Here is a 17,388-nt window from a genome sequence, read left to right as displayed (position 1 = left end):
AGAGAGAGAGAGGGCCAGGCTGTACCCTTTCATTTATTTTGGCCAGCACAAAGGAACATTACCTCTGGTTTTCTTTTTTTTTGAGAGGACACACACTCTCTCACTCTCTCTCTCGTTCTCTCTCTCTCTCTCTCTCTCTCTCCACACACACACACAGAGTCTGCAGCTCTGGCTTCAGCCTTAATAAGCTATTTTCAGTGGAGCAGAGCTTCAGCAGTGCTGTCAGAAGCCTCTGGCTGCGGCTTCAGAGTCGACCTAACATTTATTTAACCTCCAGCTGGCTGCAGCCCTCTCATCTGCTGCAGTAGATGCTCGTTGCCGTACTGCTACAGCTACGGAGGAGGATTAGTGCCACATGTGAAAAATGTGTCCGGGTTGCGGGTTTAATCTCACAACTGAGGATAACGTCCGAATTCGGAGTTTAATCTCGAAGTCAGAATTCGGAGAATAGAGTGAAGATTAAAGACAAAATTCTGACCTGACTTGGCTTTGTTCTCAGAATTCTCAGACGCCAGGTCAGGAATTGTGAGTTTAATCTTCACTCTAATCGTGTATTTCAAGGTATTTACTTACTACAACCGTGAAGAAACATGAGAATGGTCACACTCCAAAAACAGAACTAGGCTAAACCTCAGCTATACCATATTTTTTATTAATGGCCAACATCATTAGCCTATATAAACACTAATATAAGCCTTGATCAAATTTGGAATTGTTCTCCGTTGTTATAGATATTGATGATTCCCTACTATTGATAGTAGGGAATCAAGTACATGTACATGTGTTCATGTACATGTGTTCAAGCCAAATAGTTACTGTAGATGGGTGATTATGTACTATTGTATGGAACATGTTTCAAACCAAATACTTTATCGTCTCACTATGGTTTGAGTGTATAAACTGGTGTTGGTCGGGTTTTGAAAAATGACATTTTGCATCCTACTTTGGCAATAGTGTTTCTGATGAACAGTCATGCCAAAAACGTCACTGAATAGAAGTATTTTAATTGATAGTGAACTGAGTATTTATTTGGATTGAAAACAATCTGTATTTGTGGTGAAGTATAGAGTTAAAATCAGCTAAAAATCTAGCCACAAAGGTGTAAAATACACTGAGCAACGTTAAGAAAGGGAAAACGACCTTACAAAAAGCACTGACTGCACAAATCACAATACAGCATTGATGGATTTATTTCAGTTTTCTTTGGATTTTTATACTATATATACTTTTTGATGTGAAGCTGAAAATAGCTCGGTGGATGCCAGATGTAACTCTGTGTTTGTGTGTTTGTGTGTGTGTGTGTGTGTGTGTGTGTGCATGGTTTTTCACTGTACAGTGTGTCTGGAGGGATCGCTAAATGGCCTCTTTGTATGCCATGAATACATAACGGGCTGATGTCACGACAAAGGTGACAGAGGCCACCCTTGGTGTGATTGAGATGTCGGCAGGAGGTCTTTAATATTTCAGATGAAGGGGGGGGGTTGTTATTTGTTAAGTCATGTAGAAACGCCCCAAACGAGAAACCTGCCGGGGGGAGCATGTCAGCAAACGCTTTGGTCTAGTTTGGTGTTCTTTGTTTTTACGGTGGAGGACAGATAAGGAGGTGAAGACAGAGACGACATGTGAGAACTGGACTCGTACTCATGACGTTGGGAATGGGGGGGAAGCTTTAAAGGCTAAAGGCTAATAGCTAAAGCCTTTAGCTAAAGGATAAGGGCACTAAATTACCCATTTAGCGCACTTAGCCTAGCTTCCCCCTTTTATTCTTTCTCAGTGGAAAGAGGACGCAGAAAAGACTAGAGGCATCAGTGGGACAAAGGTCGGGATTCAAACTCACGCACATCTTGAAGTGAACATGTCAGTAGCAGTTTCCATCCAACTGGCGAGTGAATTTTAAGCGGACTTCTGAAATGTCGCAAAAAGTAAAATGGGAATTAGGTGAGTTTTTGCATCAGATGAGTTAAAGCTAACAGGATTCCCGAATATCATAAAAAAACACCCATGAAGAAGAGTCTTTCAAGAATAATTAGCATTGGGCAGAGCAAGCAGTTATGCTAATGTCGGAAGATGAAGACAAAGAAATGAAGAGACGTCTACATGTTAGAAACATTACGTATGACAATTATTACTTACAATTATTATTACGCAATGAGATTGAAGCGTACATCATTATTTATTTGTCACGTACATTTTCATCGCTATTCATCGCGTCATTGTGTGCGGTAAAACTGTTTTTTTGTAAAATACTTGGATGGACACCCAGCTAGTTGGACAGTTTTCCTCTTAGCATTTCTAGAGAAGTTATTTCTTGCGGGTGTTTTTTTAACATTCAGGAACCCGATTTTTTTCCCACTTCAACCCCACTGATGGGATTTTTTTTTTTTGCGATATTTCTTAAATTCCCTCGAAATTTGCCCAACAGATGGAAACAGAGCTTTCTCTCTCCGTCTCTCCCCTCTTCTTCTTCCCTCCAATAACAGCACATCTCCTCTGTCTGTCTGCCTGTTTTTTTTTTTACGATCTCGTCTCGCCTTCCGACCTCTTTCGGTCTACATCTTTAACCTCCTTCCTTCTCAGCCCCCCCCCCCCGTTGTCATCTTCCTCTCTGTCCGCCTCCATCCTCTTCATTCTCTCTCTCTCTCTGGATGTGATGGGTAGAAAGTGACAGAGGGGGGGTAACAGGCTGACTGGGGTCTCCCAATGTTTCCTGTCCAGCCAGTAGGAACTGACTTGGTTCACAGTTCTTCCATGTCAAGAATGACAGTGTATTTTATATATGCTGATATAGTCACTATTAACAGGGGAATACATATATCAGATCTAGTCCAGTCTGATATGATGGATATGATGCAGTTTGATTGATTACATATTTATGGTAGAATTCAATTCTACACTGGTTGTCTATGGGAAGCCCTTAACCTCAATTGATTCTAATGAGACACGTTGACCCGATTTCACACAAGCATATATGTATTATTAGTGGTAGCAGTTTCAATGGAGAGTTTTAGTGTCCCATGAAGGTCTAAATGCTGGTTCAGAGGCTTTTCCACTGTGAAAAGAATTCAATTCTGGGGGAAACTGTTTTTTGGTATTTTAAGGATATTGAATATTAAGCAGAAAATATCAGCAATCAGCAGCTTCAATCCAAAAATATTGCTCTTCAAATCCCACATCGGACAAACCCAACTGCCAACATGCATGTCCTACAGGTACGCCTGTGTGTGTGTGTATATGTGTGTGTGTGTGTGTGTGTGTGTGTGTGTGTGTCCCCTCGCTGCAGGTGGCAGTCATCATTTATTAAGAGGTCTCATAAAAGAGGCCGTCTGGACACAGGAAGTGCTTTAGCTCACATCACTCCGGGAACTCTGGGATTGATCTATCTGGGATTGAGCTGCTGGGGCGCTTCCCCCCCTCAGGGCTGGAAACACACACACACACACACACACACACACACACACATCATCTATCAGACCAGTCAATCAGCCTCTTGCATCGTCTCTCCCCTCTTTGTCCACTGCTTTCTCTTTTATTTTTTCCCCTCTCTTGTCTTCTCTTCTTTTCATCCCTCTGGTTGACCCTCGGGAGAAGCGCTTTGACTCCTTCCCACCTCTCTTTCTCTCTCTCTCTCTCTCTCTCCGTCTCTGCCTTCCCGTCCCCCCTCTCTCGCTCCCCTTTCCGGGGTCTTTCTGTAAAAACCAGCCGAGCGACCGGCCCCTGCCTGTCGCGTCCCCACTTTGCCTCGTCTTCGCTCCCGCTCTCTTTTTTTTTTTCCTCTCGCTCTTTCTCTTCTTCCCCTCTCCTCCGATTAAAAGTAGGTCATTCTGCAACATCGAGCCATAGCTCCTGCCAAGCATGACATCCACACACACACACACACACAGAGAGAGGCATCGCCTGGCAACCACTCGTTTATCCCCCCCACCCTCCATCCTCCATCCTCCATCCTCCATCCTTCCTCCATCTTACCTTCCCTGGAGGTTGCGCTCGGTGTGGAGGGTTGGGGTTTGCAATCTGACACCGGTTTTGTTTTGTCCCTGCTCTCCTCCCGTAGCGGGGCTGGGGGGGCGAGGGGCTTTGCTTGAGGAGAGGGAAGGTTCATTTCACACAGTATTCAATATCTTTGACTATTTTCATGCCCAAAAAAAATCACAAGTATTCCGTGTTTCCCCCAGAATTGTATTCTTGTCAGGATGGGAAAGCACCTGAAGCAGCATTTAGAGCATCATGGGACACTAAAACTCTCCATTAGCTCCCATACATTCCCCAGTCCCCGTGCTAACCCCAGTGGCTTCCCGGAGCGGTTGCCACGGCAACCCTTTAATTGACATTTCTACCAAGGAAATGATGTCACTGCTATAGACTATATGACCAACCCCACCAACCTTATTAGCATGTGACCCATGGCCTTCTATGTGTGTGCACGGGCCATTATTGGCACGACCTCCCAGTGTGTGTGAGTGCACGTGTGTGTGTGTGTGTGTGTGTGTGTGTGTGAGGGCTGAGGAGGCGCGGTAATGGACTGGGTTCAGAGGGCAAGGCTGGAGGGCCAATAGGAGATTTGGGAAGTGGAGAAAATGGGCGGGGGGTGGTAGTTGGAGAGGTGTTAATATACATGTATGGAGGGGTGCACACACACACACACACACTTACACAAAGACCCTCTGGGACGGTCATTAGTGAGTCGGTGAGTGCTAGACCTATTACAGATCAGCAGGGAATAGCAGGTGATAGACTGGACATGAAAGTGCCCACGCGCACACACACACACACACACACGAACACACACACTGTGTCGTCCCATAAGGCTTGTGAGAGAGAGGTAAGAAAGAGCTACACTGGGCTGTGTGTGTTGCATGGAGAGCGTCAACAACATTGTGTTTTTTCCTCTTTATTCAATTCACACATCAGTACAGACTTCACCAGTTACAGCCCATAGCTCTGGAAGCACACCACCATGCATTAGTGGACACACATTTATACTGAGGACATTGGAGAAAAAAAAGCAGTAGGTTCCCACTTCTCAGCAGTGCCTACCTTCCACTAAAAATCCACTTATGTTAACACAAAAGGTCCAACGCACAAAAGGATGCTGCTCCAGTGTTTCAGTCACTACTCCTTAATGAGTTTTGCTTGTATATAAGAATGAACCGAATGTTATTGTGGAGTAGACTAGACTAAATACAGCAGTATCCCGACGTGAACCGGACCAGACGTGGCCCCCGCAGGGTCATTTGGCTTCATCAGCGGCGGTAATGAATGTGATCTGATGTTATGAATATATTATATGAATGAACGGGTATGCAGGATTAGTGCTGTTTGTAGTATTTGTAGCACGTGCACATGCAAAGGGGCATCAGCCACTCGTGCAGATACCCGTGCCCGCCCACACACACACACACACACACATACACTTACAGGGGTTCCATGTTGAGATTTGGGGCCAGATTTACGAGGCATGACTAATATAATCATGTTAAGACCAAACGTCCCTCCGTCGTTTATGCTTCAACACACAAGGTTCCCTTTTAGTCATTAAGACTCACTATTTCACAATGGAAGCTCCCCTTAAGATAATTGCTATGTACTCTGTGTTTATCTTCAGTTAAGACTTAATTACTTGAGCTTAAATTGACTATAATGGTATAAGCTCCAAAGAAGGAATTGTCAAGACGCTCCGTTGGCCGACTCTAGAAGGAAATCGCTTTGATTTCCCGAGCCTAATTACAACCTAGTTTCCAGATTAGTAAATAATGAAATATCCTGTCTAGTGCATGCTATTTGAGTGCACCACTTCAATTTGTAGTAGATATTAAAGGAATACACCAAGTGTTTGTTATTATTTATTATCCCATTGGTCCCAGTGGTCAACAACACCAAAATCATGCTAACACTTTAGCATACACTATGTTGCGTGATTGTAGGCTCCATGCTAACGCTTTAGCATACACTATGTTCAGTGATAGTAGGCTCCATGCTAACGCTTTAGCATACACTATGTTGAGTGATAGTAGCTCCATGCTAACGCTTTAGCATACACTATGTTGAGTGATAGTAGGCTCCATGCTAACACTTTAGCATACACTATGCTGAGTGATAGTAGGCTCCATGCTAACACTTTAGCATACACTATGTTGCGTGATTGTAGGCTCCATGCTAACGCTTTAGCATACACTATGTTCAGTGATAGTAGGCTCCATGCTAACGCTTTAGCATACACTATGTTGAGTGATAGTAGCTCCATGCTAACGCTTTAGCATACACTATGTTGAGTGATAGTAGGCTCCATGCTAACACTTTAGCATACACTATGCTGAGTGATAGTAGGCTCCATGCTAACGCTTTAGCATACACTATGTTGAGTGATAGTGGGCTCAACACACTGTTATTATGTCATGGGTCATATGGTGATCTCCCTATTACATCTCCCTGTGACAACACATATCAGATTCACTCTCACACACACACACACACACACACACACACACACAAATCCATGCTTCTATACCACCCTAAAGTGTCATGTATGGGTCATATAGTGATGAGTCTCATTCTCATGCAAGATGGCAGCAAGATGATTTCCCATGGCATCAATCTTTCATTCTCTCTCTGTGTCTCTCTCTCTCTCTCTCTCTCTCTCTCTCTCTCTCTCTCTCTCTCTCTCTCTCTGTCTCTCTTTCCCTTTCTCTCTCTGTCTATCTGGCTATTGTGGCATCTCAGCAGCACTCTTATTTTGCACACAGCCATTTTGTGTCCCACACCTCTATTTCTCTCACACACACACCTACCTACACACAGACACACACACACACACACCCTGACCACAACCACGTCAAGCCAATAATGCTGCTGCTGCTGCCAGGCAAGATGACGATGTTAGTCACTACTGTACACTATTACACAGCACTGCAGACTTACACACACACACACACACTTTCCTCAAGTAGGGCATAATACTGCAGTGCCCTTCGGCGATGCACTTAACCTAGATGAGCATGTCCCCCCCCCCCCCCCCAGATGCTCAATACGTGCCATACTGTAGTCAGATGTTGGCAAATAACTGAATCACCACACATGGGATGAAATCTTTAGTCATCAGGTGGCTTTAAGGATGATGTAACAGCTTAGACAGGGTGATGGCTGGAGCTCAACCACTTTATACTGTAGAATACATTAACATCGATTGAATACATTTACATATATATCATATATTTACATTGCATGAAGAGGGTTAGGTTTCACTCCAGATATCTCTACTCTTACAAAATGAAAGCAAAAAAAAAAAAAAGCGTATTAAAGGTCCCATACTGTTCAGTTTTCATGATTTTGTTTTCAAATCCACTCAGGATAAGGATTCTTCATGATGTTTTGCAAATTAATGTAGTCTACTTAAAAGGTGAATTAAGTCCTCACGATACCGGATCCCTGATTGGCTGACAGCACCGGCCAGGGGGAGCCAATCAGGACCTGGAGTCCAGTTGTGTTGCGTTTACCGCGGAGTTAGTCTGAAACTGCCGGTGGATTTGGGAAAATGCAAAAACTTCAAATTGAACCTCTCAGATAAAAACAATATTTTAGCAGCCTCTTCACTATCTTACATATGTACAGTAGCCGATATGAATAGAGGAAAATTTGAATCCCTATAATATGGGACCTTTAAAGGATAGATCTGTGTTTATTTAAATACCGAGAAATGAATGAATGGTCATACTTTTTCCACCAAAATGGATGTGTAGTGTTTTGGAATGCAAATCCATCATATATATTTATCATGTTATTATCCAGAGCCACTTTGTGTATTGCTCTCATTGCTCATACAGTATGGTTTTATCGACTGAGGCATGTGTACTGTAGCACAAACAGGAGATGGTGTGTGTGTTTGTGTGTGTGTGTCTGTGTATTCCCATAGCGACTTCTCTACAGTTTGCCGTCCTCCAGGCAGACTATGTGTGTGTGTGTATGTGTGTGTGTGTGTGTGTGTGTGTGTGCAAGGAGAAAGAAAAAAAGAGAAAGAGCATCTTCTGATCCTGAGGGCAGCGGCTGGCGTACAGACGAGCTCTTTGAAAGCATAAACACACACATACACTCACAGAGCACACAGTACATGAAGCAACACACACACACACACACACACACACACACTCACACACACACATACAGACAGTCCCGAAGGCTTGAGTATTTGCTGTTGTCTGCTGTATCTCACGCCGTCTTCCAAGCAGACAAAGACGTAATGTGGAAGTCAGCACATCCGAGTGGAAATTTGTTTCATCTGAATATCAATTTCAGATGAAACGTATATCATGTGAAATTGATATATGTATATGTAATGTGTTTCTTTCTCTCTGTTTCTCCTCCCATCAGGTCTGCAAAGCGGCCACAACAAGAAGAGACGGGAGACAGAGTCCAGATCAGTGAGCGTAAGTCACTGTTCACTTTTCTATCAAATCCAATGCTGTGTGTTTGATATGAGTAGAGTGTGTGTGTGTGTGTGTGTGTGTGTGTGTGTGTGTGTTGGAGTGTGTTGCAGAGCATGTCATTCCTGGTCAGATGGATGTCTTCCCGACAGGCATTGTTCACCATCCGCATCAACTCCTCTGTCAGCTGCCCGTCAACCCCACCATCCTCATCCTGGTGTGTGTGTGTGTGTGTGTGTGTGTGTGTGAGTGTGTGTGTGTGTGAGCGGAGCGTTGCGGCTCAGCTGAGTTCAGTTGTACTTTAGGAGGGTAGATAAGAGGATAAAGGAAGAAAGGCGTTTAAAGAGGGAGATGCATAAATGTATGTTGTGTGTGTGTGTGTGTGTGTATGTGTGCTGCCTTCCTTCTGATGCTGTTTCACCAATTTGCAAGTGGCTTTTGCATGCGTGTGTGTGTGTGTGTGTGTGTGTGTGTGCACAGTGGTCCCGGCAGCCACAGTAGCGCTGTGGTAGAGTGCTGAGGGTAATTATGTGTGATGGGTGGAGGGCTATTTTGGGGTTGGTTTGGGGAACTGTGTGTGTGTGTGTGTGTGTGTGTGTGTGTTTGGGGGGGGGGGGGCAGTTAGTGTGTTAATGCCCCCCGGTGTCTCAGAGAGATAAAAAAAAAAAATGAAAGGAGGATGCGTCAGGAGAGATGTAGAGCGTTTGATACAGAATGATAGTTACGTATTGTAACTCCGGTTCTATGAGCTCTAGTTCTATGAGCCTGTGATCCCACCTGAGTTTTTAGCCTGACATACATCTTTATGATCTAAATTCATTGCATATCATAGTAAGTCATATGAAACGTAAGTTATGTGAGAATAAGCTCTAACCCTAACATTCATCAGCGGGCCTTTCTATAAGCAATAGCCAAATAAATAAAGGCTTTTTAATTTTTTTCAGAAATGAAAGCTGCCTTGAATTTTTTTTATCCTTGTTTGGCTATAAATGAAGTTTTCTCCAAAGGTATAATTCATTTTTGTCTTTTTTTGATGGTTGTGTGTGTCAATGTTCATGATGAAAGGAATGAAGATTAGTCTACTGAATAATATTGCGGCTCTGATCCCTGTAGGGAAACTGGTCTTTTCTGTTGAGGGTGGGGGGGGGGGGGTGGACATTCAATGGGCGCAGACAAGGAGGGGTTTTCTAATTAAGAGTTGGGTGCAGAAGCTTTAGCACAGGTACACACACACCAAAATACACACTCACACACCACTTGAAAAGCAGCTTAATTTCACCTCCCGGTCCGTCTCCACTCTCTTTTGTCCCACAAGAGCCCTATTAGCCCTCACCCCCCCCCACTCCAAAATGACTCTAATGGAATGCTCCATTAATAGGGACAATGGAATCAAATATAGGGGCAGCAAGGATAGAGGGGGGGTGGGGGGGGTATTTACCTGTATGAATATGAATGCTGTTCACTGGGTGGTGGACAAAGAAGAAGCCCTGAACTGTGTTTGTGTTGCACATGGTTAATGGAGAGGAGAAAGATAAAAAATGACGATGATTCTGTAACAAATGTGTTATGAGAAATTCAAGATTTCAATATGCAGTATGCACAGTTTCTGATCTACAATGCCAGCTTCACCATAGATCTGGGGTTTGGTTTAGTTACTCTTTAAAGTATACATTTTCATAGGATTTTCAGACAGCCCAGCCCAAATCTATATATACTAAATATACAAATACGTATAGGTGAATTATGATATACTGAATTAGAAAAGCTGAATGGAAACAGCAAATTCTGTATCACCAAAAACATTTTTATGCTTGAACCGGAAAAGGTTTCGGACGATAAAGAAATTATGCGATAAGTAGTGATGGAAATGCATTTGTTGAATAAACAATGAGTGTAAAGAATCTCAATTTTTTTTTTCGATGGATGTGTTTTCTTTTCTAAGTTCTACGTTCAGGAAGTCTATATATTTACACGAGTTTACGTGCTTTCAGTTAATTGGACAGTGATTCATCAATGAGGAATTGTTCAGATCTTACATTTTTAAGCGGCCTTCCCTAACAAACACCAAATCTGTCTTTATCTTAAGATTCATTCATTCTACATTTCAGCCGACAACACTAGGAAATGTAATTCACTACAATAGACTCGAAGGCACCAAAGCACTAATATATGACTGTAGGGCTCAGAGTGGATATTAATGACAGGGGGTTTCCTCTCGCCTCTCGTCTTGAATGATGAAAGAAGCGATACATAATTTAAGGGTTGGTTTTGCGTAATTGTCTCATTTAGCTTAGATTTATGCTAATTCCCTGCAATTCCAATAGAAGTAGGTTAACGTTTTTATCTTTCTGTGTCATGATGTTCATGCGGATAAAAGTGGTGCGCGCTTCTGGCAAAACTTGTTGAAAGTAATGCACACTGACACGCAGTACACACGCACACACACAGTCTAACATCAACATGTTCATTTTAGAAATGGCCTACAACAGGCCAGTCTGTGGGAGAGACAGCAGGGAGAGCCCAGATGAATTTACATCCATTTGTGTAATGGCTTCTATTATGCACTCTGTAATGAGAGAGAGAGAGAGAGAGAGAGAGAGAGAGAGAGAGAGAGAGAGAGAGAGAGAGAGAGACTACCTCAGGCCCAAAGTAGGTAGAGAGAGAGAGAGAGAGACTACCTCAGGCTCAAAGGTAGGTAGAGAGAGAGAGAGAGAGAGAGAGACTACCTCAGGCTCAAAGGTAGGTAAGAGAGAGAGAGAGAGAGAGAGAGAGAGAGAGAGAGAGAGAGACTACCTCAGGCTCAAAGGTAGGTAGAGAGAGAGAGAGAGAGAGAGAGAGAGACTACCTCAGGCTCAAAGGTACGTAGAGAGAGAGAGAGAGAGAGAGAGAGAGAGAGAGAGAGAGAGAGAGAGAGAGAGAGAGACTACCTCAGGCCCAAAGTAGGTAGAGAGAGAGAGAGAGAGACTACCTCAGGCTCAAAGGTAGGTAGAGAGAGAGAGAGGGAGAGAGAGAGAGACTACCTCAGGCTCAAAGGTAGGTAGAGAGAGAGAGAGAGAGAGAGAGAGAGAGAGAGACTACCTCAGGCTCAAAGGTAGGTAGAGAGAGAGAGAGAGAGAGAGAGAGAGACTACCTCAGGCTCAAAGGTACGTAGAGAGAGAGAGAGAGAGAGAGAGAGAGAGAGAGAGAGAGACTACCTCAGGCTCAAAGGTAGGTAGAGAGAGAGAGAGAGAGAGACTACCTCAGGCTCAAAGGTAGGTAGAGAGAGAGAGAGAGAGAGAGAGCGAGAGAGAGAGAGAGACTACCTCAGGCTCAAAGGTAGGTAGAGAGAGAGAGAGAGAGAGAACCTCAGGCTCAAAGGTAAGTCTGACCTGGTTGTGTTATGCCTAGCCTATTAGGTCACCTTGTGTGTGTGTGTGTGTGTGTGTGTGTCCCAGCATGTGTAAACTACAGTATGTAAGCTAGGTCAACTACAAATATGACAAAACCTACAATACAGTACTATAGCATCAGAGTAGAACCAGCCAAGCCTGCCAGCATGGTGCTCTACTTGTGTGTGTGTGTGTGTGTGTGTGTGTGTGTGTGTGTGTAGTAGTATGGCTGGACAATTAAATGAAAATATATAAATGTTACAAAACTGATGACAACATTTTTCCTAGAGGGAAAGCTGTGCCAGACTATAAACTATAGCGCTGTGCAGTGTGCGTTGGCAAAAATCATTATTATTACGTTGGCGAAAATTATTAGCAAACTAAGCAAATTCTAATATTTTGTGAACTACTGTATATTTAAGTGCTGAAAAATAAATATCATGGTTTCATAGGTTGCAAGTTTGAATCGACCAGCTAAAAAAAAATGGAAAACTTGTGTCTATGCATGTGTGTGTATGTGGATGTGTAGCTTTGTGCCAGAAAGCCAATCTGCTGCTAGCAGTGAGCTTGACCTTGCCTGTCTCTCTCTCTGTCTTTCTGCAACAACTAAGACCCAGAATAAAAGCCTCCAGGCTCGTCAATAAATCAAAAGGCCTTGACCCACCTGTTCCCACACCTCACATCTCTCACCTCGCCATCGCATTAGCACCAGCGTTCCCACAAATCCCTCCAAATCTCCTGCAAACCCGCCCCCTAAATCAGCAATCAGCCTTCTTCACATGGCGGCCATATTTGATTTAGGTCATACTCGACTACCTGGACAGACAGTGAAGAAGATGGAAACAGCAGACTCAACAGGTCTTTGGACAAAAATTTTTAAAATATACACCAACATGAGCCTTGGATATGGTGGAGTGACGATCAAAATGTTAGCTAATGTTAGCCCTCAGCTACTTCTTGTTGTCAGCGTTTTTATCCCCACACCAACTAGGTCTAATTGTTGTTACTTGCTAGCATTAACAGCCTTCATCTTTAGTGTGTAATATTTTATAGTAATATATTTTTTATAGGGATAGTTTGGTGGCTGTTTTTCCTGCTTAGCCAGAGTCAGATGAACCTGTGGATGCTTTTTTATGTCTCTGTGCAGATTGAAGGGATGGGAATGGTTAGCGTAGCTCAATTGCTGGAAGTCTAGTGAATCAAGTAGCTGCTCTCAAATGTAGGGAAATAGATGTTTTAACTTCTCCAAAGATGGATGGCTGGTCTAACACATACGTGCATATAATTTACGTATTTATAAAGCTGTTAATTTGACTAATAATGAAGAAATTAGATGATATGAACTTCCCTATCAACTTTCTCATTCCCAGCCAAACTTCTTTTATGGTACGTTCAAGACAACTAAGTAGGAAACTTCCTACTTTAGATACATTTAATTTGAACAACCCTACAACTTGTAATTCCTAGTTGGAAATTTGGGACTCATCTGTGAGCTCAGGTTCTCACCAATATAATACTTCCATGGTTCCCACCACAACCACTTGAAGCCTTTGAGGTGGGAAGTAGGAAATTCCAAGTGGGAAGTTTCCCAGTTCCCAGCTGTCTTGAACGTACCGTTAGGTTCTCCCTCAGCTCTCTTCTCACAGGAGTGCAGTTTTCTAAACTCAAAACTCTGTGCTAAGCTAACTGTTGCCATACATTCAAACTGCATAAAGAGATATAAAAAAGGCATCTATGAGCTCGTCTGACTCTGGGTAAGTAGGAAAAATAGCTAAATCCCCCCAAAACCGAACTATCCCTTCAACATTATGTTTCATATTCTTAGTGGTGCTTCTTTGACAAATTGTCAAATTGTTCATGCTAGCTTCGTCTGCTAGCTAATGCTAGCATTGGTTAAAACTGCATTGTTAAAATTAGTTGTCAGCTAACTTGTATATAATACAGGAGCTGGGTCAATATCACTATAGGGTTTTATGTCCCTAATACAAATCATTCTAATTTAATGTAAATTGTGCAAAAGAAACAAATCCAAAAGTTTACTTATGAATAGATAATCCTATATGAACATTTTAGTATAACGACATGAGCCCCAATATGAATTTTACACACATCTTTTACACTATTTTGTTTTATTGGATGCTGACAATTTGCCATATTCCAGGTGCTGCTCATGCGTCTTCAATAAAAGTAATAAGTCATTAAATTAGAAAAAATTTCAAAAGCAAAATTTGTTTTTTTCTTTTTCTTAAAGCTATTTACAAGTTCAAGCCTTGATCATTTATGTTGCATTTTGCATAATGATATTGAACATTTTGTGATCGTCCATGCAATTGCTTTCCACCCCTGTTATAATGCCCCATTAAGAAAAACCCACTTTTCTATAATGACATCTTAGCCAGCAGACGTGTTTCCTGCAGTGGAGGGAAAATAACTGAGGTAAACCCAGTGAGCATCAACACTTTATATTTTCTCATTTTCATCATATTAAGCTGGTGGTTTGACATGGTCAAGCTTAACACAGTTTGTTTCAGCTGTTTCAAAATATGATTATGATTTTGCTGCCCGCTTCGTTTTGCGAAATCGAAATTAGTTTTGAAAGCTATTTTAATATGAAATTTACTGCCATAATATCATATTGTTAAATGTTGAACTTGGCCACCTCCAACATTATTGTGCAACGTCAGCCTTTGATTTGGACCTTCTCCAGTGGCTGCATAAATCAAATATGGCATAAATCAAATATGGCAAGCATGTAAATATAGCAGATTCACCCGGTTTCCTCTGTGCCCCATATAGCTGCTATTTCCCACATGTGAGGGAAATGTGTAACATGTATGTTGGTGTTCACTGACCTTTTTCTTGCCTGCCTGTGCAATCAGCCTCAGTACAGTATATCACTATATGTGCTATCATTATTAATGCGCTGCAGTGTGTTGAGTGTGTTCTACACTACAGGGAGAAAAGTAGTGACCTATTTCAGTGCTTTCACTCCGCCTGCTGTTCTGTTTCTCTCTCTCTCTTCTTCATCTCTGTTGATCTCTCTCTCTCTCTCTCTCTCTCTCTCTACATCTCTTTTCTGGTAGGAATGGACCTGCAGTTGAAAGCGGATTTCTGTCTTAAGGCTCACATTGGGCTGTATTGCCTGCCTTTATCCTGTATTCCTTCCCTCCTCTTTTTTTCCTTCTCAGTTGTGTGTGTGTGTGTCTGTGTGTGTGTGTGTGTGTGTGTGTGTGTGTGTGTGTGTGCGTGCGCGCTGACAGGAGTTCAGTAATTAACAGAGAAGGGGTGATACTGGTCAGGTTTCACAACAGCTGTGCTGTGGAGTTCTGTGGGGTGTGTGTGTGTGTGTGCTGGATGGGGTGAGGGTGTGTAAGGGTGTTTCTTCATCCATGTCTGACAATGTACATCTGTGTGCATCTGCATCCATGTGTGTGTGTGTGTGTGTGTGTGTATGATTGGCAACCCAAGCCAGCCAATACTTGTATCTGTGTCCAGCTCCCCAGGGGCAGATTAGGTATTTAGTTGAATGGTGTTGGGTTGACATACCACCAGATGGTTTAAATGTGTGTGTGAGCTTGTGTGTGTGTGTGTGTGTGGCAGGGGGGGTGGCAAGTTTTTGGTGAAAATTGGCTGCTACCCTCAGGCCAAAAAGCTGTTGTGGCCTACTGTTGTAAAATCAGACTACTATTTCACTGCTTCCATATGAGACCGAATGGCTTCTCGTTTAAAGGGATACAGTAACATGTTTGTTGTATTTGGGTCTGTTATTTCACAGGGAACTTATTGTAATGTGTGGGGGGGGGGGGATGTTTGTATGTTCTTGAATGTTTTAACCTTCATTTAGGCTACACACACACACACACACTTGCTTTATCCCGTTATCATAGCTTTGAGCACTGGTGTGAGCTGAAGCAGAGTAAAGGCTTGATCCTGGTGGGGGGACGGCGGCATGGGGATCGGGGGGGGGGGGGGGGGGATTAACAGCAGGGCAGGTGGTCTTGGTGCGGTTCCCAGTGCGGGAGAACTGGTTGTCTCCTGGCATGGGGTGGGGTGACGAAGGGGGCTGGGTGGTAATTGGAAGGCTCTGTAGAACCCTGGGTGGGGCCTGGGCTTGGGGGGGGGGGGGGTATGGAAGTTGGAGGTATGGGCTATCGGGACCCCGGGTACGGGATCCCGGGGCTGGGGGAGGGAGTGCTGGATTCATGGGGCTTTGGCTATGGTTGTATGGTGCTGGTGGTACTGTAGTGGGAACACAGGTGGTCCAGATAGTTGTAGATCAGGGCTTCTATAATATTCTCATTGAAACCCATTTGATTAATTAATTAATAGTTGAGAGATAAAGCTTACAAGTGTCATTCTTCTACTCTCCAATTGGTGCAGTCAGTTAACTTCAAGTGAAATTAAATGGGTGCCCATTTCGATGTGGACTCCCTGGAACCCCCTCGAGGGCCCCTGGAACTCCTTCAAGCACCCCTGGGTGGGACCCGGACCGCACTTTGAGAACCACTGCTATAGACCATGGAGCTTCTCATTGGGTTTGATTCTGGGCAGCTCTCTCTCTAGGGGACCATGCATGGACTCAGCTGTGAATGTAGGCCAACATCGGCACACGCTCACATGCCGGCACGCGTGTACACACCACACACACACACACACACACACACACACACACATTGTTTATACTGTAAACACTAGATACAGTCTACTATATTTTATCCTAACCATCTGCCTCCCTGTCTATTCTCACAGGTCCTCGGCGCGGCCGTCAGGAGAGCGATCTAGCCAATCAGGAGAGGTGAGGGGCGAGGCCGGGCCAATCGGAGGGGAGAGATGTTGGCGCGGGGCGGGCGTGCGGCCCTGGCTGTCATGTCATTACTGCTGCTACTATGGCAGGAGGCAGCACCCATCGAAGTCCCACAAGACCGTAAGTCACTCAGCATCCACTTAGTAGCACGTTACAGCAAATGTATACATTAGAGGGATGCTTATGTGGGAATCATAACCGCATTTATGGCAACACTGTTAATGCTATTGGTGGGGAAAAAGCCTTACCAACATCGATGATATGGAATTTGGTGGAGGACTTCATTACCCAGAAATCCTGAAAAGTGATGTCAACAAACTACAAGTCACCCACCCGCTCGCTCACTGCTGTTTAAGAGACACTTTGGAATTTTACCATTGATTTCCAATTCGTCACTTCCTGTGTGGAGAAGATTTCCCACCGGTGACCAAACTGACACCAGAATTTAATTTGGGGTATGGGATGTTCTTCTTTGTCGGAGCCACACTTTGAATTAGGCTGAGAAGACGGGGGGGTGTTTTTACATAAGAAATGTGCTTAGTGTGTGGCTATTTGTTTACATCAGTGGTTCTCAACCTTTTTCATATCAAGGACCCCTAATTTAGTCCACATTAGGGCCACGGACCCCCATTTGATGAGATTTTTTCTCTCTGACCCAAATCTGAGAACCCAAATTTGTCCAGAATGACTGTCTGTATTGTAGGTAGAGAGATAACAGAGAAACTATGATCAAAGCTGTCATTCTTCTACATTATCTAATGCTGTTAACTTCTTGTAAATGAAATAATACTGAAATTTAACT

The 17,388-nt window shown here is 43.5% G+C and overlaps 1 protein-coding gene across 4 annotated transcripts in view; it reads left to right on the top strand.

The window, feature by feature from the left end:
- Positions 1-16,588: 16,588 nt before the first annotated feature.
- The window catches only part of nfasca (neurofascin homolog (chicken) a), a 53,906-nt gene continuing 53,106 nt past the window's right edge, over positions 16,589-17,388 (top strand). For all 4 annotated transcript variants that reach the window (XM_071515191.1, XM_071515190.1, XM_071515192.1 and 1 more), the window contains exon 1: positions 16,589-16,706. In XM_071515191.1, coding sequence (XP_071371292.1) covers positions 16,613-16,706 — 94 coding nt within the window. In that variant the 5' untranslated portion in view covers positions 16,589-16,612. The remainder of the gene's footprint in view (positions 16,707-17,388) is intronic.

This window comes from Centroberyx affinis, unplaced genomic scaffold (genome assembly GCF_046629955.1).
Source record: "Centroberyx affinis isolate AG114_WGS23_722 - 3 ecotype Tasmania unplaced genomic scaffold, CSIRO-AGI_Caff_v1 ptg000322l_1, whole genome shotgun sequence".
NCBI classification, from domain to species: domain Eukaryota; kingdom Metazoa; phylum Chordata; class Actinopteri; order Beryciformes; family Berycidae; genus Centroberyx; species Centroberyx affinis.
Note: the sequence above shows the minus strand (reverse complement) of the source record. Positions and strands in the feature narration are given on the sequence as shown.